This window comes from Ptychodera flava, chromosome 9 (assembly GCF_041260155.1).
Source record: "Ptychodera flava strain L36383 chromosome 9, AS_Pfla_20210202, whole genome shotgun sequence".
In the NCBI taxonomy this organism is placed as follows: domain Eukaryota; kingdom Metazoa; phylum Hemichordata; class Enteropneusta; family Ptychoderidae; genus Ptychodera; species Ptychodera flava.
In genome coordinates this window covers 43,007,163-43,032,939 of record NC_091936.1, presented here as the reverse complement: position 1 = coordinate 43,032,939, position 25,777 = coordinate 43,007,163, and the positions used below count along the sequence as shown (strand labels likewise).

Here is a 25,777-nt window from a genome sequence, read left to right as displayed (position 1 = left end):
CTGTTTTCTACACGTTATCGAGAATTAAATGTATGTAATTTTTCCATTATCCAACTTAATAATTGTATGTAGCCTCGTTTAAACAGTTCGAAAAATTATGGATTTATTTCTCCCTTCCAGTTCCACTAGTGAAAAATTCTGTGTTTCTCGTCGTTTACTCCACGCAAAGTTCCATGACAATCCAAAAGAATATTTTCTCATACCATGGAACATGGATCTAGAAACGTTTTTAGCTCCATGCATGAACCTAGCACTGTGTTTTCTCTATGCTCACACTCACCACTTTGTGTGTCTTCTTCCTCGTCTTCCTCCTCGTTTTCGTTGTAAGTAGTACTGTTGTCTTGGACATTGAGGTCTTGAAGTGCATGAACTTGGCTGCTTTCCTGATTCCATGTGTAGGGGGCCTGACTGGCCAAGGATTCCGAAGAGTGTACGCCGTAGATGCTGAACGCCGCCGACGCTACCCCGCTCAGCGTATCCATCATATCTGCAGGGATTCCTCACACCTTTGAGCACCTCTACGTCAGGACGCCGACTCGTTCAAACACTGTTATTATCAACGCCTGTGTCCAGTCAACTTAAAAAAGAAATCTTTTGGTTATTAAGAACTCACCACATGCTCACTTCAATTAATATTCTTTTTCTAGATTGCTTTCGTGTTTTTTTCGAGAACGGATTTTCCTTGAGGGTCACAGCACTTGCCGAGCTCTTTGGTCCTGAACTCACAACGATGCACCTGCACCGCTTCCTGTCCGATTGATCGTTGCTCTACAATATTTTCACTTGTACGGACCGGGTCAGCCTTGAGGGGGTACCGGACAAGATACCATGTACCGCACAGCATCGACGATGTTTTCCCGTGCACGGGTGTTGTATTACCGTTCCAAGTACTATCCCTGTGCTCGATGCAGCGTTTTGGAGGAAAGGCGTGAAAAATAACAATGTGATAAGGTGTTTAAAGAGAATATGGTTTCACATCGCTGGTCATGATTTACGGTCAACAATGGACATCTAACTAGTGGAATATTCCATTTTCCAAAAACAGATTTAAGATGCTACTACGACATATTAATTTAAGCGCCCAGTGGGATAGAGATGAAATTCAGAACAAATTCTTTGTCTTTCCTCCCAAAATTGAATAAAGCAATACGAAAAGTATTGGCAAGACCTGAACGTAAAAATAGGAGTTTCCCTTTCCGACGAGCGATGACCAGTACATAGATCCCCCCTAATTCGAAATGGTGTATTCCTCATCGGGCAAAGTGTCCGCAACACCTGAGCTCGAACTTATTGGATCCCGGCATGAGCCACCCTAACTTCTTTGATATTAAAGGTAACAGGGGGAAATGTCAATGTTTATCATGTAAAGTGTACACGTGGAAAGCGGACAAACCAATTGGTCTGACGATACCACGCTTCAAGGGATAACCCAAAATGCTATTAAATAATCTGAACATAAAATAAGCTTGCTGTGTAATTTCATGTGAATTCGTGCCGTTTTCACCGAGGAACTAGGGGTACTGTAGATTGGTTCGTGTCCATTGAGTGTGTACTCGTGTACCTTTCGTAAACAAGCCATATTCTCTGTATTTTTCCCAACATCTACGGGTTGAGCGATACCGATTTTACCGATAAAAAGTCACTTTGTCGACATTTTCATGTTTATTAAAAACAGGTTTATTTTGCCCATGTAAGCTTGAACAATACGGATAACCTGCCAATAACAAGAAGCTTCAAATCCATAGTGTGCGTGGACGCACCTCTAGTACGTCCGTAAACGACAAATTAATTAGGTGTTTCTCTTCGTGTATTATCACACCACAACACAGTGGTCATATGCCCAACATTCATCCCCAAATGAAGGAGTTGACAGATTACATGTGGGGAATTTTTTTCGACCTTGCCACGCAAGTTGCCAGCGTTTGATAGACAGTGATAACTGACCACGTTATCAACAATCTCAATGTGCTGTGTGGGTTTCTAGTACAGGCGTCTAATTCTAACAAATACGTAATCTGTCTATCATGGTGGGCGGATTATGTCCGATGTTTGTTGATGGGCGGACAAGGGTCGTGTTTCCCTCCGATTTAAGTGCAATTCCTTTAAATCTTATGCAAATGAAGCAAATTTAGAATCCATTTACCCTGTGTGGTAATTATTAGATCCCGCGTTTAGATAACAGAGAAATATTAAAACTCATTTGCGGCCATTCAAAGCTCTTCTCTCAAAGCATGGCCAGTAGCTTTCAGGAGAGCATTATCATTTCGGCTTTGGAATTATTCATTAAAAGATAGAACAATCCGACAACACTTCTGAGCAAAACAAAAACCTATCTCCAAAATTTCAGCATCTTCTAGGGCCTTGGAGATAAATATCGGAATATGCGTTAGCGTCTGTTTGTAGTCGCGCGTACTAAACTTTTCAACCCACAAAGCGTCGCATCTCTTTGAACGATTTTCAATTCTGTACCTCCTTGTTTTCCCATTCTCTCCTGCCTGAGCTCTTTCTGGTGTCCTTAATTGCCCCCCTCGACAACTTCCTAAATCGTTATGGTAACAGAGTCACGTAGCGGAGAGAAAACGATAAAAAAGATACCGGCGACCACTTTGTGCGCAAATCTACCCGTTGCTAGGCAATCCTGGAAGCGGCTGGACTAAATTATGAAGTTTGATTACACAGTTAGCATATATCTCGATGAGGCAAAATGTGTCTGATAGCCTTGATCCACACCGAAGAATTCATTTGTTTTTCGGGCGATGAAATCAACTCCGACAGGGAAAAGCCGATTAAGATGAAATTACAAATTTGCCGAGGAAATATTGAATTTGACTTTTGCGATGGCTAATATGAGCGACAGAGGATGGTGTAGACAATTAGACAAATGGCAGAACACTATACACAAACAATTTAATTCTTTCAATACGCCTATGACTTCATGTATCGCGAGTCTGCATGCTATGGCAGCCGGGTTGCAAAGTAGACGGCCAACATATTGGTTCCTGGCAAACTATTTTAAAGGCCTCTGTCAGAATTGCCTTTTTCAGCCAGGTAATCCTTGGCGGGACTTGGAGTGTAACAAGCAAGGGATATGACATACGTGCCGATGGGGTACACAAGTATCGGTGCAAGGTCGTCCAGGGAGAGATCTATTGTATCTTCATTCTTGAACACTTTATACACGGTGTTTGCAGTTACCGCGTGATGCTTGGGCCATGTTGTTTTATTCTCTTTATCGGTATTTGCTAACCCTTCCCGCCGTAGTCAAGCTCAAGGGTGCAATTCGCTTTAATTCATCATCGTCGGCGCGTCAAGTGGTGTATAACTCGAACCAGTCTAAGTTTATTGTAAACAGCAAACATTCTGTAATTCCTCCACTACATACACGAGCTGTTTCCATGGCAACAGCTCAAGGAAAAACCGCACATATAACCAAGCCATTCCTTCGAAGGCATTGCCCAAGCATCTGATAATGCATATTCTAAAAAATGAAAATACAAAGAATATTACACATTATTGTATTGCTAGAACAATGCAAATTTTAAACGAAAAAACACTGACATAAATGCAAGGAGGGAGTGAAACATCACAGCAACAAAGCCAGTTATTTCTTTGTCGGGTGAAACGCAACTTTCTAAAGCCAATAAAACACAGCTTCAAAGCTGGCGGCGATCGGTCAGAATGAACCCGGAAGAACCCCGCACCATCTTCGTCATAATAACGGAGTCCGTAGAATGTTAACGGTGCGACAAAAACGAACATCGCCGTCTTATTACGGAGTCCGCGATATTTTCGGCATGGCAGTTCATACCTAAAGAAGTTTGATATTAAGGGAGTTTAATATTAACAAATTTATTGCGTCCAAAAAGTGAATTCTCACAAGCTGCAGAGTTATACCAATATAAACACAGACATGGTGTTAATTCACCAAAAATCCAGAAACTAAGACAATTTTGGCTAAACTATTACCACACCGTAGTATAACTCTAAATTGATTTGCATTGTCGCATAGTGAAACGTATCGATGAAATAGTCAAGGTGACGTGACGGAAAATGATATGCCAGCACTTTACACACATCATACCTTGTTTCCCTGTGGAACAAAGTGACGACGCGGTCATGCCTTTACAGTCTATTTTCGGGAAAAAAATTAGTGTCGAGTCGAATTTTGGACACTTTTTGCAGAACAGCTTTTCTTGATGGTACTATCACTGCAGCCCCTTAACGTTACCGTTTACAAAATATTTGCAAATCAGTTTTCAAAGCTTTACCGGAGGAAGTTAAAGCTTGAATTATTCTACAAGTCTATGTTTGGATCAACATTTTGGAGTATTATAATTTTTCTCAGATTTTCATATTATTTTCTGGAGGCCTTTAAGTAAAATAAACCCTAGTATCAATACCTTATCAATACCTTGTTACCCTTATCTACATGTAAGGATTTTATGAATCCTTTATTTCGTGTACGTAACAGGATATTTGAAAGCAGAACGCTTTGCCTGTCAAGTTTTCACCAGAAACCTCATAGCTCACACGACACTGGACCAAAAGACATTATCACATGAATCCATGTAGAATTTTAGGCGTCAATAGAACTAGTTCATCTTTCCAAAGATCAATTTCGTTATAGTTCTAGAGCATACAATGGAATTTTTAAGTTCACTTGCTTTCGAAAAGAAAAATTCACAATTTAATTGATTTATGGGCGCCTAAACGCGACGAGACAAATGAAAAATACGGTTTCTGGTATCTGACACAGTGCCCCATTCTTTTTTTCCAATTATTGATACATATCTGCTTATTGTCCACACTGTAGGACATGTCTGATCGCCTGTCTTCTTTCAAAAGTGTAAACAAAATGAGATACAGACGTAAAAGTTGCGCAACAGGCTTGTAGAAACGGAATAACGTATGAAAATGTACGGAAGTTCTGATGACGTAGGCTGTTAACGCGAATGACTCGACAACAATGTTAGGTTTACACAGTTTATTATGTGAAATTCATGCCAATTAATCGAAGTGAACAAACATATAATATATTAAAGACAAATTCGTTAGATATTTCTGCATGTCCCCAGACGATTTAATTTAACCAATTGTAAATGTTATGAGTCAATGCATCTCTGTTTTCTGGCTCAGTAAACGATTGCTAAAACTGCTGCGGGGGCAGAGAGATAGAGAGAGAGAGAGAGAGAGAGAGAGAGAGAGAGAGAGAGAGAGAGAGAGAGAGAGAGAGAGAGAGAGAGAGAGAGAGAGAGAGGGAGAGAGAGGCAGCCAGACAGAGAGTAAGGAGAGGGGAGACGGGTGGTCGAGGGCAAATCTGTTCGTATCTGTTGAAACTTCGTGTTTTGGAAAGAACATCAAAGTACAGAAGGTTGCTGGTCCATGACTTTGGAATCAGACTGACTTCAAAACTGACTGTGAGTGATGGAGGCAGAGACAGCCAGAGACAAAATGTATGAGATAAGGTGAAGTGTACACAGACGGAAATAGACAACCTTTGCATTTGTCTGTATCTTTGCCTGTGTTAAGTTTTGGTTTTGTATCCTGCTCGGGCGTACGCGATTGTTCACGATTTCGCGATCACACCATCATCAACGCGACCCTATTTGCTAAAGTTTAAGTACACTGACTTCAGGCAAGTCTATGGGCTGGGAGGTCCATGGGAAGGTCTGCTTAATGAAAGGTGGTGCATGGGGGACACAGTTCAATATTATGAGTTGTTAAGCAAATAAGGAAGTTAAAAGAAAGGTGAATTTCACCAAAGTTAGTTTAGTTTGTGTAATTATTATCACAACGCGCCCACGCTACAGGCATGACATGTAATACTATCGATCCTACGCTTTGTTGACAAGCCTCATTCGTTTTGGCCACGTGACTTCCCTCGCACGCAATCGGAAACCGCCGAGGCGGGGTTTGTTGAATCATGGAGCCGAAAAAAGTCCAAGCAAAGGTCACTTCTGCCTTAGATTTGGACCGTGGGCGAGGAATAGGTTACAGCACCATGCGGGAAGGATTTCGGTGATTTTTCAATACTGTTGGTGGAATCGAGAAACCCGTTTACTTTTCGTATAGGAATTATACATAAACGATGGTGATTAAAAGTCATCGATGTGAAGTCCTTTCATGTGTTGTAGCTGTTTTATATCCAATCGTACAATTCTGGTGAACGCGACACGACAGAGTTTAGCTTGCTGTTCTGCATCCAGTCTACCTTGCAGATTCAGCAGTAAATGCTGAATTTTTCGCACATTTGACGAAGGAACTTTCATAATATGTAATATAAAAAAGTGATTCGCACGGACATGTTGTAACTCTTTAAAATCGCTGTTCTAAACCAAGTGAACGCAGACTAGGACTCGCTCATTGAATGTTGTTCCATTGTTTGATGGCCGATTATCTGTTTACACATTTCCTAACGCGACGGTCATGCATAAATACTGTCATATACAGTTGCATGTCTATCTTTCATCACTTAGCAAGAGGAACACAATGGGAGAATTTCAACACAATTCTCCTCACTCAAAGCTCACTATTTTCAGTTGTTAAATTCGCACACAAAACTAAGTAACACCTTTTTTGCATTGCAGATCCATGTTAAATGACACCGCACACAGACTGTTTGAAATTATTTACCTGTTCAGTGTAATTCGGGTACACGGCAGTGCCAGCATCACATATTTCGTCTTGCTAAGGCACGTGTTGCCTATAAACTTCCTATGGAACATTTTTCTCTATTGAATGGAGACAGAAGCGTGTATATCCAGGCCATAAATAACGTTTCCAACAACAATTTTTAAGAGACCCAATTACAACGACACAAATCATTTAAAGTTTGGGTGTGTAAGCCGAACGTTGGACACGTAAACATGTTTCGGCAAGCAGAATTTTGACAACATCTTTGTAAACATCGGCTGAAACAACTCCAAAAATATAACGGAAGACACTCATTTGATAAATTTTGTTAGAGTTGTGTTGGAAGAATGGAAGTGGCCTTTTACTTATTTTTTAGTTTCTACCAAATAAATCGTCCGTGGGTTTGGCTCCTCGACATTCTAGAAAACAAACTTATTACTAGACTCAAAGATAAGCTGTGCTTGACTGACATGGAAGCATGTTATACCATGTGTGTTTGTGTCCTGTGATGGAACGAAAAATATGTTGAGTAGTTGCGCGGAGCCCTTTCTTTATGTAAATTTTCGTATATACATGTCTGACCCGATCTCCTTTCCTCATCCGGGCATCAGTTGACTATAGTTTCCGTTGATTTGTTTGCTGAAAGCCTGCAGTTCAAATTGTGAAATGTTTATCGATGAAAACATCTCTGACTGTGGAATCTATGGCGTAGTTCGTTAAGATCACAGATAAGAACGCTTCACCACCTGTTGCGTGTGGGAAACATAGTTGTGCTAGGGCGCCACCATAAGGCAGCTAGTGTTGTGTTCGTTTCTGAGATGCATGGGAAGGTTTGCGTACCGTCCGGTATCATAAGACTGGGGAGAATTTTCTTTTAATTTAGCCACCAAGCTATCGATACAACGTCTAAGTTGAAGATGGAGTGTACACCAAATCACAAGGGTCCTCTTTTGTTCAATGATAAATGCATTAGAGTATGATGATACAGCAGGTCAAGCACTGCAGGTAAAAATCTGAACATAAAATCTTAAATTCTGAAGGTATAGGATACTTAGAACTAATTTATTCAAGGAGATCACTCAAAAGATATTCATAATAATGATTTGATGAACACAGTACATATATGTACATATACAACACGATTTACATACAGAATCAGGTGAGCAGACAAATATTCCAACAAAGGAAAGAAATTACCCAAATTAAAAAAATCAATTTGAAGGCAAGCAACGTTTTGTTGTCAATTGCAAACTGTACCAACAGAATAGACAAATACTTTGAAATATTGTTATTGCGCGTAATCAATGCCAAAATTCAGACTCGAATTTGAGTAACCGATATTCCGTTTTTACACTTTAGACAATGTTAAGAAAGTTATGACAACCTATTTAATTTGTTTTTACCCCCCACTGTTTTTTGTCTTCTCTTTTTACCCTTGTGTTACCCATACCTATATTACTATTGCCTAATGTCAATGTTATGACATTTTACCGCAGAAACTATCGTTATTGAGTGTTCTTTTGAATAAATTAGAGGATAAAATATGCCTGACATGTCGATGTATGTAGTTTTTGTGCCTACATGCGATGCTAATGAAACAGACGGTCGAGGGGACAGTTTCGGAAAGTCATGTTTTTATTATTTCAATCGAGTGAAGAAATGTGAATATATATCCCATGGACGACTGATGAACAGTTTAAGCGAGAAAGTGACCGAATCAGTGCGCTTGTGATTTGATCTGGCGAGAAATTCATTTTGATGTTGTAGTTCCACTAAATTAAAGTTAGTGAGATGTGTACCAGAATTCAGATATGTGTGTGAAGATGAAACCAATGCTTTGAATAATCACAGTGACTTTCTTCTTGTCAGATCGGTTATTACCTTCACTTAATCTTCAAGTTCTATATTTCGACTGCATAAACGAAATAAAGTATTTTGCAGACTTTGAGGGATTTACGTTGAGATACCGACCAGCCTACAATGTTATGGTTTTCAAAATTCGCCTCGTCATTAAGGCGACATGGTCCGGAAGGACGCCATCAACGGTCTAGGAATAATGCGGTTTCCTATCGTTATTATCTTTCAATATAGGCATTGTAAATACGACATACTCCCTCTTCTCCAGCTTTCAATAAAAAAATCTAGACAAATTGTGTTAAACAATAACGCTCCCTGCTGTAAAGTGTCCGTTATAACTGTACACTAACCATCACGCCCCCTGTGTGCAATTAACTGTGACGTCAAATGTGTGGACACCCGTGATCCGTGATTATGACAGAATATCGGACACAACTTTTAAACGATTATTCACTTTAATAATGACACATATAAAAATAAAGTTTCAATAGAGCCGTGTTGATCTTGACTAAATCTTGTGAATATTGTTGAGGGTAGCACACTGTAGATCAACTTTTTTAGTATGACATAAGCTTTCGGAGACAACAGTCTCCTTCATCTGATGAAGGAGACTGTTGTCTCCGAAAGCTTATGTCGTACTAAAAAAGTTGATCTACAGTGTGCTACCCTCAACAATATTCACAACATATAAAAATAGTAGTTTCTGAGCGCTTAGCTGTTCTTCACTGATAACTGACACATATAAAATAGGGGTTCTGAGCGCTTAGCTGTGTTACACTGAAACTGTCACATATAAAATAGTGGTTCTGAGCGCTTAGCTGTGTTTCACTGATAACTGACACATATAAAATAGTGGTTCTGAGCACTTAGCTGTGTTACGCTGATAACTGACACATATAAAATAGTGGTTCTGAGTGCTTAGCTGTGTTTCACTGATAACTGACACATATAAAATAGTGGTTCTGAGCACTTAGCTGTACTACACTGATAACTGACACATATAAATAGTGGTTCTGAGCGCTTAGCTGTGCTACACTGATAACTGTCACATATAAAATAGTGGTTCTGAGCACTTAGCTGTGCTACACTGATAACTGACACATATAAAATAGTGGTTCTGAGCACTTAGCTGTGCTACACTGATAACTGACACATATAAAATAGTGGTTCTGAGCGCTTAGCTGTGCTACACTGATAACTGACACATATAAAATAGTGGTTCTGAGCGCTTAGCTGTGCTACACTGATAACTGTCACATATAAAATAGTGGTTCTGAGCGCTTAACTGTGCTACACTGATAACTGACACATATAAAATAGTGGTTCTGAGCACTTAGCTGTGCTACACTGATAACTGACACATATAAAATAGTGGTTCTCAGCGCTTAGCTGTACTACAAAGATAACTGACACATATAAAATAGTGGTTCTGAGCGCTTAGCGGTGCTACAAAGATAACTGACACATATAAAATAGTGGTTCTGAGCGCTTACCTGTGCTACTCTGATGACTGACACATTTAAAATGGTGGTTCTCAGCGCTTAGCTGTGCTACTCTGATATTTGACACATATAAAATGGTGGTTCTGAGCACTTAGCTGTGTTACACTGATAACTGACACATATAAAATAGTGGTTCTCAGCGCTTACCTGTGCTACTCTGATAACTGACACATATAAAATAGTGGTTCTCAGCGCTTAGCTGTGCTACACTGATATCTGACACATATAAAATGGTGGTTCTGAGCACTTAGCTGTGTTACACTGATAACTGACACATATAAAATAGTGGTTCTGAGTGCTTAGGCCGCGTTCAAAAAAAGTGGTGAGGGGGGGGGGGGGGCTGGAGGAATTCAGGGGGGATTCGAAAATTTTTGGGGTAGTCGAGGGGGGGGGGACTTGAAAGTTTTGCTCTGCCTATAGGGGGGGAACCTAAAAATATTTTGACTCCCAACATTTTGATGTTGTCCAATGGTTCTAATGTTAGTAATAATTAAACAAAATCTAGAACCGTTTTGTCATATTTTATGTCTTTAATCTCGAAAAAGTCTAAAAATGTATGAATGCCATTAAATGTTCGTAGAACAAGTTGGCCTTGTAATGGGGCAGGAGCTACAGCTGTTGATAATTTTTCAATATTTCTATGCAATGTATCAAACACAGTTTCTTGGTGTCTCTCTACAGCATGCTGCTGAAAAAGACAATGTTCAGTTTGTCAACAAAGCCGTTTGTCTAAATATTGGTGATAATTGAATGATGCAAATGCACGGTACACGTAGGCTGTGTTGGCAAGATGAATACTGGATAGCTGGGCAAGAACACAATTGTATAAACTGAACAAAAATATTGTCAAAATAAAAAGTTAATACAACTACTGCCCTGCTACTACATACTGGCAGTGACAGTGATACATGTAGCTCTGACTCTGATGTAGTTTAAGAAGAGTTTCGGTCATGGGACACTCAATCGACAGTGAAACATACATCTACTTATACACAGGATCGAACCAGAGAGCAACACATAGAAGACTAGGGAACTAACAGTTACCATGGATTTTTGAATTCTGGCATATTAGAACTATCAAATATTAGAGAAAAAGATGGGGTTACCATACTTGATCTTATACAAATGTACGATGAAAAGTCCGTTTTTCTAAAATCACTTAAAATCAATATATAAAACCATTCATTTCAAGTTTATGCTGTGAATGAAATTTTCCCATCTCATTGTACCAATAACACAAAAGTACAACTTTGAACAGTAAAGACTCTAATTTAAATGGAAAAATGTGTGACTAAATGGAATCTTTTATTTGTTATCAAATTTGCCATTATTACACCCAAAATTTCTGAGATTAAAATATTAATATCATGGAATATTTCAACCTTCCAGTATTGTCAATTTTGTAAAACATTTTATAAGTGGGATCTAACTTGTATATGTCTTGTACTTTTGAAAAAAAAATTCGGTAGGTCACTGTGCTCATTTTTTCACAATTTGGTTAAACGTAGCTAGGAATACACAATTTTCATACTCTCTCATGATTGTCATTTTGTGTGCTTTTCAGCTGGTGCCATTGAATTGGCCAGAGTTGGAAAAACTCAAGTCGGCTTAGACTGAGAAATCCAAAAAGTTCACTGATGCATTCAAAAATGAATCAATTTAAGAACTTGCCCTAGGTATATGGCTCTACAACCTGCTGATAAGAGGTAGTGTTGAACATTTGCATGCAAAGCCACACATTACATTTTTTTTTTACTCTGCGTGCATTCCTAATAAATAAGCGGCTATATGGTAATTTGGGAGGGGACTTGAAAATTTTTGAGGGTATTGAGGGGGGAGGACTTGAAAATTTTTGAGGGTATTGAGGGGGGGGGGATCTGAAAAAAAAATAAGATTTCAATTGCGATTCCTCTAGCCCCCCTCACCATTTTTTTTGAACGCGGCCTTAGCTGTGCTACAAAGATAACTGACACATATAAAATAGTGGTTCTGAGCACTTAGCTGTGTTACACTGATAACTGACACATATAAAATAGTGGTTCTGAGTGCTTAGCTGTGCTACAAAGATAACTGTCACATATAAAACAGTGGTTCTGAGTGCTTAGCTGTGCTACAAAGATAACTGACACATACAAACTAGTGGTTCTGAGCACTTAGCTGTGCTACACTGATATCTGACACATATAAAATAGTGGTTCTGAGTGCTTAGCTGTGCTACAAAGATAACTGACACATACAAAATAGTGGTTCTGAGCACTTAGCTGTGCTACACTGATAACTGACACATATAAAATAGTGGTTCTCAGCGCTTAGCTGTGCTACACTGATAACTGACACATATAAAATAGTGGTTCTGAGTGCTTAGCTGTGCTACACTGATAACTGACACATATAAAATAGTGGTTCTCAGCGCTTAGCTGTGCTACACTGATAACTGACACATACAAAATAGTGGTTCTGAGCACTTAGCTGTGCTACACTGATATCTGACACATATAAAATAGTGGTTCTCAGCGCTTAGCTGTGCTACACTGATAACTGACACATATAAAATAGTGGTTCTCAGCGCTTAGCTGTGCTACACTGATAACTGACACATATAAAATAGTGGTTCTGAGTGCTTAGCTGTGCTACACTGATAACTGACACATATAAAATAGTGGTTCTCAGCGCTTAGCTGTGCTACATTGATAACTGTCACATATAAAATAGTGGTTCTGAGCACTTAGCTGTGCTACACTGATAACTGACACATATAAAATAGTTGTTCTCAGCGCTAAGCTGTGCTACATTGATAACTGACACATATAAAATAGTGGTTCTGAGCACTTAGCTGTGCTACAAAGATAACCGACACATATAAAATAGTGGTTCTGAGCACTTAGCTGTGCTACACTGATAACTGACACATATAAAATAGTTGTTCTCAGCGCTTAGCTGTGCTACACTGATAACTGACACATATAAAATAGTGGTTCTGAGCACTTAGCTGTGCTACACTGATAACTGACACATATAAAATAGTGGTTTCTGAGCGCTTAGCTGTGCTACACTGATAACTGACACATATAAAATAGTGGTTCTGAGCACTTAGCTGTGCTACACTGATAACTGACACATATAAAATAGTGGTTCTGAGCGCTTAGCTGTGCTACACTGATAACTGACACATATAAAATAGTGGTTCTCAGCGCTTAGCTGTGCTACAAAGATAACTGACACATATGAAATAGTGGTTCTGAGCACTTATTTGTGCTACACTGATAACTGACACATATAAATAGTGGTTCTGAGCGCTTAGCTGTGCTACACTGATAACTGACACATATAAAATAGTGGTTCTCAGCGCTTAGCTGTGCTACAAAGATAACTGACACATATGAAATAGTGGTTCTGAGCACTTATTTGTGCTACACTGATAACTGACACATATAAATAGTGGTTCTGAGCGCTTAGCTGTGCTACACTGATAACTGTCACATATAAAATAATGGTTTCTGAGCGCTTAGCTGTGCTACAAAGATAACCGATACATATAAAATAGTGGTTCTGAGCACTTAGCTGTGCTACACTGATAACTGACACATATAAAATAGTGGTTCTGAGCACTTAGCTGTGCTACACTGATAACTGACACATATAAAATAGTGGTTTCTGAGCGCTTAGCTGTGCTACACTGATAACTGACACATATAAAATAGTGGTTCTCAGCGCTTAGCTGTGCTACTAAGATAACTGACACATATAAAATAGTGGTTCTCAGCGCTTAGCTGTGCTACTAAGATAACTGACACATATAAAATAGTGGTTCTGAGCGCTTAGCTGTGCTACACTGATAACTGACACATATAAAATAGTGGTTCTCAGCGCTTAGCTGTGCTACAAAGATAACTGACACATATAAAATAGTGGTTCTGAGCACTTATCTGTGCTACACTGATAACTGACACACATAAAATAGTGGTTCTCAGCGCTTAGCTGTGCTACACTGATAACTTTCTGAGCACTTAGCTGTGCTACACTGATAACTGTCACATATAAAATAATGGTTTCTGAGCGCTTAGCTGAGCTACAAAAATAACTGACACATATAAAATAGTGGTTTCTTAGTGCTAAGCTGTGCTACACTGATAACTGACACATATAAAATAGTGGTTCTGAGCACTTAGCTGTGCTACTCTGATAACTGACACATATAAAATAGTGGTTCTGAGCACTTAGCTGTGCTACAAAGATAACTGACACATAAAAAATAGTGGTTCTGAGCGCTTAGCTTTGCTACACTGATAACTGACACACATAAAATAGTGGTTCTCAGCGCTTAGCTGTGCTACACTGATAACTGACACATATAAAATAGTGGTTCTGAGCACTTAGCTGTGCTACACTGATAACTGACACATATAAAATAGTGGTTCTGAGCGCTTAGCTGTGCTACACTGATAACTGACACATATAAAATAGTGGTTTCTGAGCGCTTAGCTGTGCTACACTGATAACTGTCACATATAAAAAAGTGGTTCTGAGTGCTTAGCTGTGCTACACTTATAACTGACACATATAAAATAGTGGTTCTGAGCGCCTAGCTGTGCAACAAAGATAACTGACACATATGAAATAGTGGTTCTGAGCACTTAGCTGTGCTACACTGATAACTGACACATATAAAAGAGTGGTTCTGAGTGCTTAGCTGTGCTACACTGATAACTGACACATATAAAATAGTGGTTCTCAGCGCTTAGCTGTGCTACTAAGATAACTGACACATATAAAATAGTGGTTCTGAGCGCTTAGCTGTGCTACAAAGATAACCGACACATATAAAATAGTGGTTCTGAGCGCTTAGCTGTGCTACACTGATAACTGACACATATAAAATAGTGGTTCTCAGCGCTTAGCTGTACTACAAAGATAACTGACACATATAAAATAGTGGTTCTGAGCACTTATCTGTGCTACACTGATAACTGACACATATAAATAGTGGTTCTGAGCGCTTAGCTGTGCTACACTGATAACTGTCACATATAAAATAGTGGTTTTTGAGCTCTTAGCTGTGCTACGAAGTTAACCGACACATATAAAATAGTGGTTCTGAGCACTTAGCTGTGCTACACTGATAACTGACACATATAAAATAGTTGTTCTCAGCACTAAGCTGTGCTACACTGATAACTGACTCATATAAAATAGTGGTTCTGAGCACTTAGCTATGCTACACTGATTACTGACACATATAAAATAGTGGTTTCTGAGCGCTTAGCTGTGCTACACAGATAACTGACACATATAAAATAGTGGTTCTCAGCGCTTAGCTGTGCTACTAAGATAACTGACACATATAAAATAGTGGTTCTGAGCGCTTAGCTGTGCTACACTGATAACTGACACATATAAAATAGTGGTTCTCAGCGCTTAGCTGTGCTACAAAGATAACTGACACATATAAAATAGTGGTTCTGAGCACTTATCTGTGCTACACTGATAACTGACACACATAAAATAGTGGTTCTCAGCGCTTAGCTGTGCTACACTGATAACTTTCTGAGCACTTAGCTGTGCTATACTGATAACTGTCACATATAAAATAGTGGTTTCTGAGCGCTTAGCTGAGCTACAAAAATAACTGACACATATAAAATAGTGGTTTCTTAGTGCTTAGCTGTGCTACACTGATAACTGACACATATAAAATAGTGGTTCTGAGCACTTAGCTGTGCTACTCTGATAACTGACACATATAAAATAGTGGTTCTGAGCACTTAGCTGTGCTACTCTGATAACTGACACATATAAAATAGTGGTTCTGAGCACTTAGCTGTGCTACAAAGATAACTGACATGTAAAAAATAGTGGTTCTGAGCGCTTAGCTGTGCTACACTGATAACTGTCACATATAAAATAGTGGTTCTGAGTGCTTAGCTGTGCTACACTTATAACTGACACATATAAAATAGTGGTTCTGAGCGCCTAGCTGTGCAACAAAGATAACTGACACATATAAAATAGTGGTTCTGAGCACTTAGCTGTGCTACACTGATAACTGACACATATAAAATAGTGGTTCTGAGTGCTTAGCTGTGCTACACTGATAACTGACACATATAAAATAGTGGTTCTGAGCGCCTTGCTGTGCAACAAAGATAACTGACACATATAAAATAGTGGTTCTGAGCACTTAGCTGTGCTACACTGATAACTGACACATATAAAATAGTGGTTCTGAGCACTTAGCTGTGCTACAAAGATAACTGACACATATAAAATAGTGGTTCTGAGCACTTAGCTGTGCTACACTGATAACTGACACATATAAAGTAGTGGTTCTGAGCGCTTAGCTGTGCTACACTTATAACTGACACATATAAAATAGTGGTTTCTGAGCGCTTAGCTGTGCTACACTGATAACTGACACATATAAAATAGTGGTTCTGAGCACTTAGCTGTGCTACACTGATAACTGACACATATAAAATAGTGGTTTCTGAGCGCTTAGCTGTGCTACACTTATAACTGACACATATAAAATAGTGGTTCTGAGCACTTAGCTGTGCTACACTGATAACTGACACATATAAAATAGTGGTTCTGAGCACTTAGCTGTGCTACACTGATAACTGACACATATAAAATAGTGGTTCTCAGTGCTTAGCTGTGCTACACTGATAACTGACACATATAAAATAGTGGTTTTGAGTGCTTAGCTGTGCTACACTGATAACTGACACATATAAAATAGTGGTTTCTGAGCACTTAGCTGAGCTACACAGTCAGTCACTGCACTTATGGTAAAGTTGCTTGTTAGTTCAATATGGAATTTATTCGTTTTACTTGAGTTGTGCCTCCTCCTCCTCCTTGTAAGAATTCGTAAAATTTGCTTGACGAAAACAATCTCTTTCACGCTTACAAACATATTATGATGCGATATATTTCTTTTCCCTTAAAACAAGTTGACTTTACAAAAGCTTCGATAGATTGAGGGTTTTGTAATGTAGCTTCTATAGTTTATTCCGTGTGTTTATTCCAATGAGAAACACAGCCGTGAAAACCCTCCCGGAGGTAATTTGAATTTTGGAACTATTCGTTGTAAAAACACACAAATATCTGCAGCAGTTCGTAATCGGCGACTTGTCTTCTGTCAGATGCTTTTGAAACGTTACATTATTCTGTTCATTGGAGACAAAACTGACAACAGTATTTTGTTCAGTAAAACTAAGAGCGATACATTTTCAACTAATATATAGACAAAGGTTTTGTATCTTGGTATTGAGAAAATTCTCACAGCAGCATTACGTTGTCGAGTTTCATGGAAAGTTACAAATCAAGTAGCCATAGATGCTTTCAGAAAAGGAAAACACAGAACAGGTATATAAGATAGATGAAAAAATAAAACTAGCACACTCTGTAAATGAAGTTTTCTTAACAGCTAGAGACACTGCTTGCTGTTGGAATGTATTTTTGATAATCATCTTAAAAGTCCTGTCCCTTTTAACGTTGCTGAGTAACTTACTTCATGGCGACGACAACAAAATTAAATGTGGAGGCAAAATTTGATGGTTATAAAATTGAGACGGATTATATAAAGAACCTTGAACAATAGTGTTTTGTCATTATCCATAACATCGTCACTGGGTGTAAAGCTTTCCCATTTACTTAAAATGTAACGGTATGGGGGTGTATGAGCTTTCCCATTTACTTAAAATGTAACGGTATGGGGGTATATGAGCTTTCCCATTTACTTAAAATGTAACGGTATGGGGGGTATATGAGCTTTCCCATTTACTTAAAATGTAACGGTATGGGGGTATATGAGCTTTCCCATTTACTTAAAATGTAACGGTATGGGGGTATATGAGCTTTCCCATTTACTTAAAATGTAACGGTATGGGGGGTGTATGAGCTTTCCCATTTACTTAAAATGTAACGGTATGGGGGTATATGAGCTTTCCCATTTACTTAAAATGTAACGGTATGGGGGGTGTATGAGCTTTCCCATTTACTTAAAATGTAACGGTATGGGGGTGTATGAGCTTTCCCATTTACTTAAAATGTAACGGTATGGGGGGTGTATGAGCTTTCCCATTTACTTAAAATGTAATGGGTATGGGGGTATATGAGCTTTCCCATTTACTTAAAATGTAACGGTATGGGGGGTGTATGAGCTTTCCCATTTACTTAAAATGTAACGGTATGGGGGTATATGAGCTTTCCCATTTACTTAAAATGTAACGGTATGAGGGGTGTATGAGCTTTCCCATTTACTTAAAATGTAATGGTATGGGGGTGTATGAGCTTTCACATTTACTTAAAATGTAACGGTATGGCGGTGTATGAGCTTTCCCATTTACTTAAAATGTAACGGTATGGGGGTGTATGAGCTTTCCCATTTACTTAAAATGTAACGGTATGGGGGTATATGAGCTTTCCCATTTACTTAAAATGTAACGGTATGGGTGGTGTATGAGCTTTCCCATTTACTTAAAATGTAACGGTATGGAGGTATATGAGCGGAAAAACATGCACAAAGAAGATGATGAAAGAGCCATTGAAGGGGGCGCTGCACATAACACAGCGTATTTTGTCCGTAATCACTTTTTTGCAAAAAGTTAATATTTAATTTGTTAACCAAAGATTAAAATACATTGTATTTGCTGGGTTCACCACTATTTTAAAGATTTTAAACAATTTAACTCCACTCTGGCTAGGTCAAATTTTCTGAAATTTTCATATTATGTTCTTTAAATACTATTTAACAAAACAAGTATTTTGTTTTGCAATAAAGTTTTTCGAGTTTCAGTCCTACCATTTTAGAATGAGGATAGATAATGCAAAATAAAATACTCTTTTTTGCTACACATAATCTTGTGTCAAGTGAAATATTAAATTTCAGAAAATAGTATAAACTTTTTGACTTAAATAATTTTTATCATAAATACCAAAATTGAGGTTTTTAACCCCAAATATATACCCTCTTCATTCTTCGAGTAAACTATTGCTACCATACTAAACTTAAGATTCTCCGCTGTTCGGAAATATATAGTGTTAGGGGTTTGTCACATTTGATGAGGAATATTGCTTTGAAAAAAACTGTATTGGTAACGTACAGATCCACTTTAACGTCAAGTTACCTGTGGCGGCGCTGTTCTGGCTAGCAACGTGGAAGAGATAAATCCGATGCTGTGTAATCATCTCATTCGCATGACCATTAAACCAATTTAAAGCTTAAATTCCCGGATTTCCAAGTCTCCCTTTTTCATCGTTGCTCAGCGAGACAGGTAGCTGCCGCTAGGTGGCCTTGAAACTCGGCGAGACAGCTAGGTATCGCTACGTGACCTTGAAACGATAGAGACGTGCCGTCACAAATTGCAATCGTAAAAACACTCAAACCTCGCATCGGATTAGATTTCATTCGTTTCATTGTCTCTGCTGTAATATAGCTGTATGACTTCAAACCTTTGAGAAAATTCCACAGGGAAAAATCACCATGAAAACCGCACACACTAAATGGCATCGTCATTTCATCCTGAGAGATAAGCTTAAAATAAAAAAAACCTGATTGGATTTTGTAATGAGAATAGAAGAAAATGGATTAAGAAATCAAAGTAATATAGGCAATGACCTATTTTACAGCAATGCCACAATATTGATTAGTTTTCGCTCTGAGCAAATATGTCTTTAAAGACTGCAGATAGCAAATTGATCCACCAAAAATCTATTCAAATAATTTTACTGTTAAAGACTCCATTGTGAAGAGAAAAACTCTCACCACATTAATGCAAAACAGAAAATTTCTTTTACTGTGACTTGTGTTTATAGAACGCCTTTTTCTTTTGCGGGAAGTCTGTATTAAATATCGTGAGCTGCGAGTCTCCCTAATTCATTTTTTTGTGGGATTATTATTATAGATTCAGAGGACTACGCTGACATTTTGAGAAACAAAGCAATTTCATACTTGTCTTTCCCGTAATCGAAATCATATTTTTTCAATCACTGTTGTTCTCAATCTTTCTTCAATGGCAACTGGCTACAAGCGAACCTATGAGCGTTCGGGATAAAAACTCAGAAATATCAGAGGGAATACGATCGAGGCAATATTGATAATTTCGAAACAGTTGCATATTCGACCGTTTATTTATGAACTATCCACATCTTGAAAGAAAGAAAAATCGGCCTACCGCTGTGTTTCGAATTATGACATGATCGCAAAAACATTTGCCAATCAAAGAGGAAACCTGACCGACAGCACCGTATAATATTTGGCAATATTTTTCCAAATCCGCTGTCTTGCCTTAGGGTATGGCTAGTTAGTCGTACGTTGAACCAAGCATAAATACATGTAGTTATTTTACATCCTTGAGTTGTTCATTGAATTTTTGATTTTTTGGCTTTCGGTTCTAATTATGCAAAATTTAGCCCCGAATAATATAATTTCTGTTCTGCGTGCTCACGTTATCAAAATAAATTATTTGAATGAAGATAAAATTCAATTATGGTGGACGTCTCATATTTATTATGCAATTCATGGCGATCGAAAAATCACCAATTATGTTAATATACTAGTATTTCTGGACACATGATATACTTAATTCTCAAACTTGTTATTTCATTGGTAATTCTTGGAAAGCAGTAACGGCATGGGTCAATCGAAGAGACCAAGTTCATGAAAATGTCACATTAATATTATTATTATTATTGTTTATTTCAGGCACACATAGGCCCATATAAAAAAAGTACAAAGGGACAGTGATAAAAGAACATGTATACAAAAGAATTAAAAAAATAAATTTATCTGTACATTACATTTCTGAAATGACGCCAAAAGGATGAAAACAGCAACGAGTCAGAATCCATAAAAATGCGAATTACAATATTCTCACTTTCAATCAGACGAACCCTGAATTTAAAAAGAGCTTGGCGTTGAAGTGAAATATGCAAGAGGAGCACACCTTTTTTAGTCACATGGGAATTCAATATTACTCGGTACATATAACATCACATTTTAATATTGTTAACAAAATCATGCACATAGTTAAATATGTAAAGACAAACATTAAGTTTTAACTTTTTTCATTTATTCCGTCCTTGTCTTTCCTTTTTGCTAGAGTATGTAAATTTTGAAAATCGCCAACAATAGCATTTGACATTGCACACAATTCAAGATGTGTTTACAAGTGTTGAGATTGCGTGTAGAATGAGGACAAAAACTGCCGGGAGAGACTTCAGAATTTACAGCTGATAGACGTTTAGCAGCTCTTGAATGACAAGCAATATGACAACCGACAGAGCGTTATTGCACGTACTCTCTAGTTTACGTAAATGGGACTTAAATGAAGTACAAAGAAACCACGCAAGTCAGGAAAACCTTTATCGTGTGATATTAGTTCCCTCGTGTTTCGTATTCTCACACCATATTTTCTTCCAGGATCATATTTCCAAATATGTAATTTTCTATCAATGCGTCCTTGTCGACCCTGTACGTACATAATGTTGATCAATCAGTAAAATGACAGTGACATTTGTTTCACTGAAGTCCGCTGCCTGTACACTTCGCATCATGACCCGAAGATTTAAGCTTGCAAATTAAATAGGGCGGCGCCAGCAAATCGTATAACAGTCATTGAAAATTCTCGAGTGTCTTCTTCTGTCAACCTAATGGGCAATGACGTAATTGTGACGCAATATCATTTCAAGGTGGCATGCGCCTCGAAACTGAAAGACTTCAACTTTTGCTCAAACTTTCCTCAGGGAAAATTTCAACCATTTTCTTTCAAAATTTGCCAAATTTTGGTACCAGAAGTATATATTATTATCAACCAACCAATATCTAAATTTCAAAATGTCCCCCATTCCTATGTGCCAACTTTCATAAACATAAGACGGTGAAAATTTTATCAACTTCAAGAACTTCAAAATACGCTCCAAAGTCAGAATATCTGTTCCCGAGTCGCATTCTACCTTCCAAACCTTCTTGGAAACTCTCCTTACGTTTGTTTTTTATCTAAACCCACCCCCTCCGAGGAATTGAAATTAAGTAGCAAGGATTAAGAACAGGAATTTTATTTCTTTGTGAAAATTTTGAAACACGAAATAATCACTCATATTCTATTCATTTATGAGAGAAAACTTTGTTCAGTTCTGAATACTTAAGGCTGGTCATATAATTACACCGTCGCTGCTATGTCACCTTTCAGTCTACTTTGCAAGAAAAGTAAAGAATGAAAGAAAGAAAGAAAGAAAGAAAGAAAGAAAGAAAGAAAGAAAGAAAAACGTCCTAGGGATCGATTAATCAGAGTGCTGGAAACCACCTATCGAAATATTCGCACATTGCAACAAATTGATTACATGCCTTTAAAACGCCATCTCAATTGAAGGAAATGATTGGTACGTTGAGTGAACGGTATTCAATGTGCCGACTGGCAGGGACATTAATTGAGTGCCTGGCCGACATTTTCCATTACTTAACCCTCTTTTTTCCCAGTCTACACTTGTGTTCTACGTGCATTTTCGCAGCAGTGTTAATTTGTATGCATGGTCGGTCGTCGATACACATAGACATATGACTGAATGTACGTTCCAAGGTGGAGTTTACGTATAACATGAGTGATGCTGAACTTGTAACCATGGATACCGGAGTTCAAGCCTGTAATTTGCATCTAAACTGTCATTCTGTAACCTGAAACAAAGCTTCAAAAATCGATTTTATTTCTACGAGAAAAGAAATTCTCATTTGTATGATGTTTCCTGATTTTTTCATGAATCTTAACGCATTTACTACGTACGTATACCATATTCGTCCCATTCAATATAACCGCCAACGGGAAGAAATGACATGTTCACCGCTGAGCTTACTGTGCGGAGTTCGATTTACATGTTCAAACTCAATCGACTTATTTCTCGGAAAATGCCAGCTCTCAGTAGACTACTGTGTTTCCGCTTGTCACCATGTACACCATCGATCTCGCTAAAATCGTCATCAGTTACAGAGAAGGAACACACTGTCTAAGTTTCAGCAAGGGAGATTCATTTTCTAATTTTTCGCAACGGTCGTCGACAGAGAGACGTAGTTGACTGAGTGGAATATCGTCTGCTTGACTGTGGTTTCTCGTTTCTCTACTTCATGCAAACGGTCGTGATGACATTGACAGGCAAACATGTAATCATTAAAACATCCTGCGTGGGTTCATATTTCATCTATTTTTTACAGTTTTTTGTCTCGAAAAGGCGACGCCTCGTCACGACTCGCTCTTTAAGACGTCAACATTTATACGATCCAGTGCGATCGTTTCAGTCCGTGCAATCATTCAACATAGATTACTTTCAATATTTATACCTGCAAACGAATTTTTCATCGATGCGAAGAATTATCTGATTTGCCCAGTATTCAGTCTATCAACTCATTCATCCGTTTCTTCCTTCATTTATCCAATCGTAGACCGATCAGAGACTTAACCGTTTATCAAGTAACAAACTCACGGAGTCGATCTCTTCAATTACTAGCCGAACTGCAACACATACACCACATACTCCCGCGGACGAATTTTGTTCACCCCCATCCATCCCTAAATGTTCACCCGAATCTGAATCCTATGCTGTAGAATTTGTTGATATGTATATCACCTCTCGAATACATCGTCTGTTGCATTGTCTGCTTTCAACTTTTAATCATGACAGATTCAGTGATGATTTGGTCTTTATAGCCGAATCATAGTAAATTGATGTGAAATACCATGTCTTACATGTGTAAATACCCGTTATTATATGCCTCGATGTGAGTGCAAATCAGTGCTGATTTGAATAGGAACATCTGGGGAATTAGCGGGCCTGTGAACGATCTACGAACCGGTTTCCATAGTTACCCGGTACAGTGAAACCCTTCGATGTTTTCGACATCAAGGTAGACGCTTAACGTTAGATGTAAAATATTCATGCTCGCACTGCTATTTTGACTTTTGGTAAAATTTGTTTAATGCTGGTTGATAATGGTACATTTGTTTGAAAATGCTCTGTATGTAACTAAATGTCAAATAGCGTTAACTGTCAAGAGGCATTATAAAATATTATTGTCTGAATACATGGGTTTATGTGCCGTCGCAGCAAGAGACAATTTGTCCTTCTCGGGCAAATTGTCACCTGCTGCGAGGGCACATAAACCCATGTATTCAGGCAATAATATACAATGAAATTATTGATCTATATTACCGAAATTTCATATTTATAAAGGTCAAACATTAGGAATACGATAAGAAAATATTTATCAAGGTAGTATGCACCTCGTAACTGAAAGACTTAAACTTTTATCAAACTTTCCTGAAGGACACTTTCAAATATTATTTTTCAAAATCAAGAATGAAAATAAAGGGTTCAAGGTGAAAATTTTGTACCTGGGAAATCTTTAAAATTCAAAATGGCCGCCGACCGAAGATTAGTGGTCACACCTTTGGTTGCGAACTGAAAGGTTTGAATTATTAGGGGGCTCTAATGGGAAGTAATGGTATGAGTGAACTCCCTAGGTTTCAAACAATTCAAACAAAATTCCCGTTTGTCCACTGATCTTCAGTCTTGCCACTAGTTCTATGGGACAAAAAATTCGATTTTCACAAAAAATAACACGGTGAAAAGTTTATTCACTCCAAGAGCTTTAAAATGAGCCCTAACAGGCTTTAGACCAGAAATATATGTAAAAATATGAGAGAACGGATCTCCATCGTAAATGTTAAGGAAAATATGTGACAGAAAACTGCTTGTTACATTCCTTATCAAGACCAATACGTTCAACTATGGTACAGTTCAGAACAGGCATGTTAGCTATGAAAATGGATACAGGTAGATTTCAATAGTTAGATGTTGAAGACAGGTCGATGATTTTTGTACATGTATGCATATTGAAGATAAAACACTTTCTTTTTCACTGTGAGTTGCTTATAATATATTAAAGAAATATTTTTGTTTAGAAAATCCGAAAAATTTATCCCAATTTTCACAACCTGCAACCTCCTGCATGGAACGTTTGATGACCAAGACCTGTTTCCCTTGCAAATTATACATATATGAAGGTTACAACGAAAGAAAAGACATTTTGTTATCATGAGTACAATGTAAAAGATTTCTCACTCTATTGATCTATTAATTTGCTTACCTTTTTCATTACGAACGCTGTTGTATTTTAGTGACTTAGGTCCACATAGCCTTAGGACACTTAAATAAATAACAACAACAACAACAACAACAACAACAACAACAACAACAACAACAACAACAACAACAACAACAACAACAACTATCTGACCCCGAGGAGCATTCTACCTTAACAAAAAAGCTTGCCTTGTAAATGCCTTCATGGTGATCGTCATAGCAACTGTTCTGTCCAATTTTCGAAATCTAAGAGATTGCAATGATTGTTACATTGACAAGACAGTAGAATGTATACAATATGATAACACGTGTCTTTTTAGTCTAAGGGAAGATGAAACATTTGAAGCAACTTCAATTCAATACTCATGGAAATAAAGTATGTGACTAAACTCGATAATTAAGTAAAGTATTTATAATATGATCGTCAACTTGTCGCTGAAATAAGTCGTGTTGGATTGAGTTTCATATCGCCATCTGATGAACCAATTTGCTCATACATCAGTCAAGTGTACATATAAATTCATCCATGGGGAGGCAAACCAGTGTCTTAGTATATAGGTTCCGTACACCCATCAACAAGTTAACCAATCCATATCCATTCATTCCTGAACTAACCACCCATAACCAACATCTCCCTTTACTTGTTCAATAAG

General features: G+C 38.0%; 2 protein-coding genes across 2 annotated transcripts in view; both read right to left on the bottom strand.

The window, feature by feature from the left end:
- Window positions 1-1,267, bottom strand: part of LOC139141125 (DNA-binding protein RFX6-like) — a 29,113-nt gene extending 27,846 nt beyond the window's left edge. Inside the window, exon 1 of the mRNA XM_070710715.1 lies at window positions 281-1,267. Coding sequence (XP_070566816.1) covers window positions 281-485 — 205 coding nt within the window. The 5' untranslated portion in view covers window positions 486-1,267. The remainder of the gene's footprint in view (window positions 1-280) is intronic.
- The window catches only part of LOC139141127 (probable serine carboxypeptidase CPVL), a 601,148-nt gene that overhangs the window by 378,162 nt on the left and 197,209 nt on the right, over window positions 1-25,777 (bottom strand). The gene's annotated exons all lie outside the window — the stretch shown is intronic.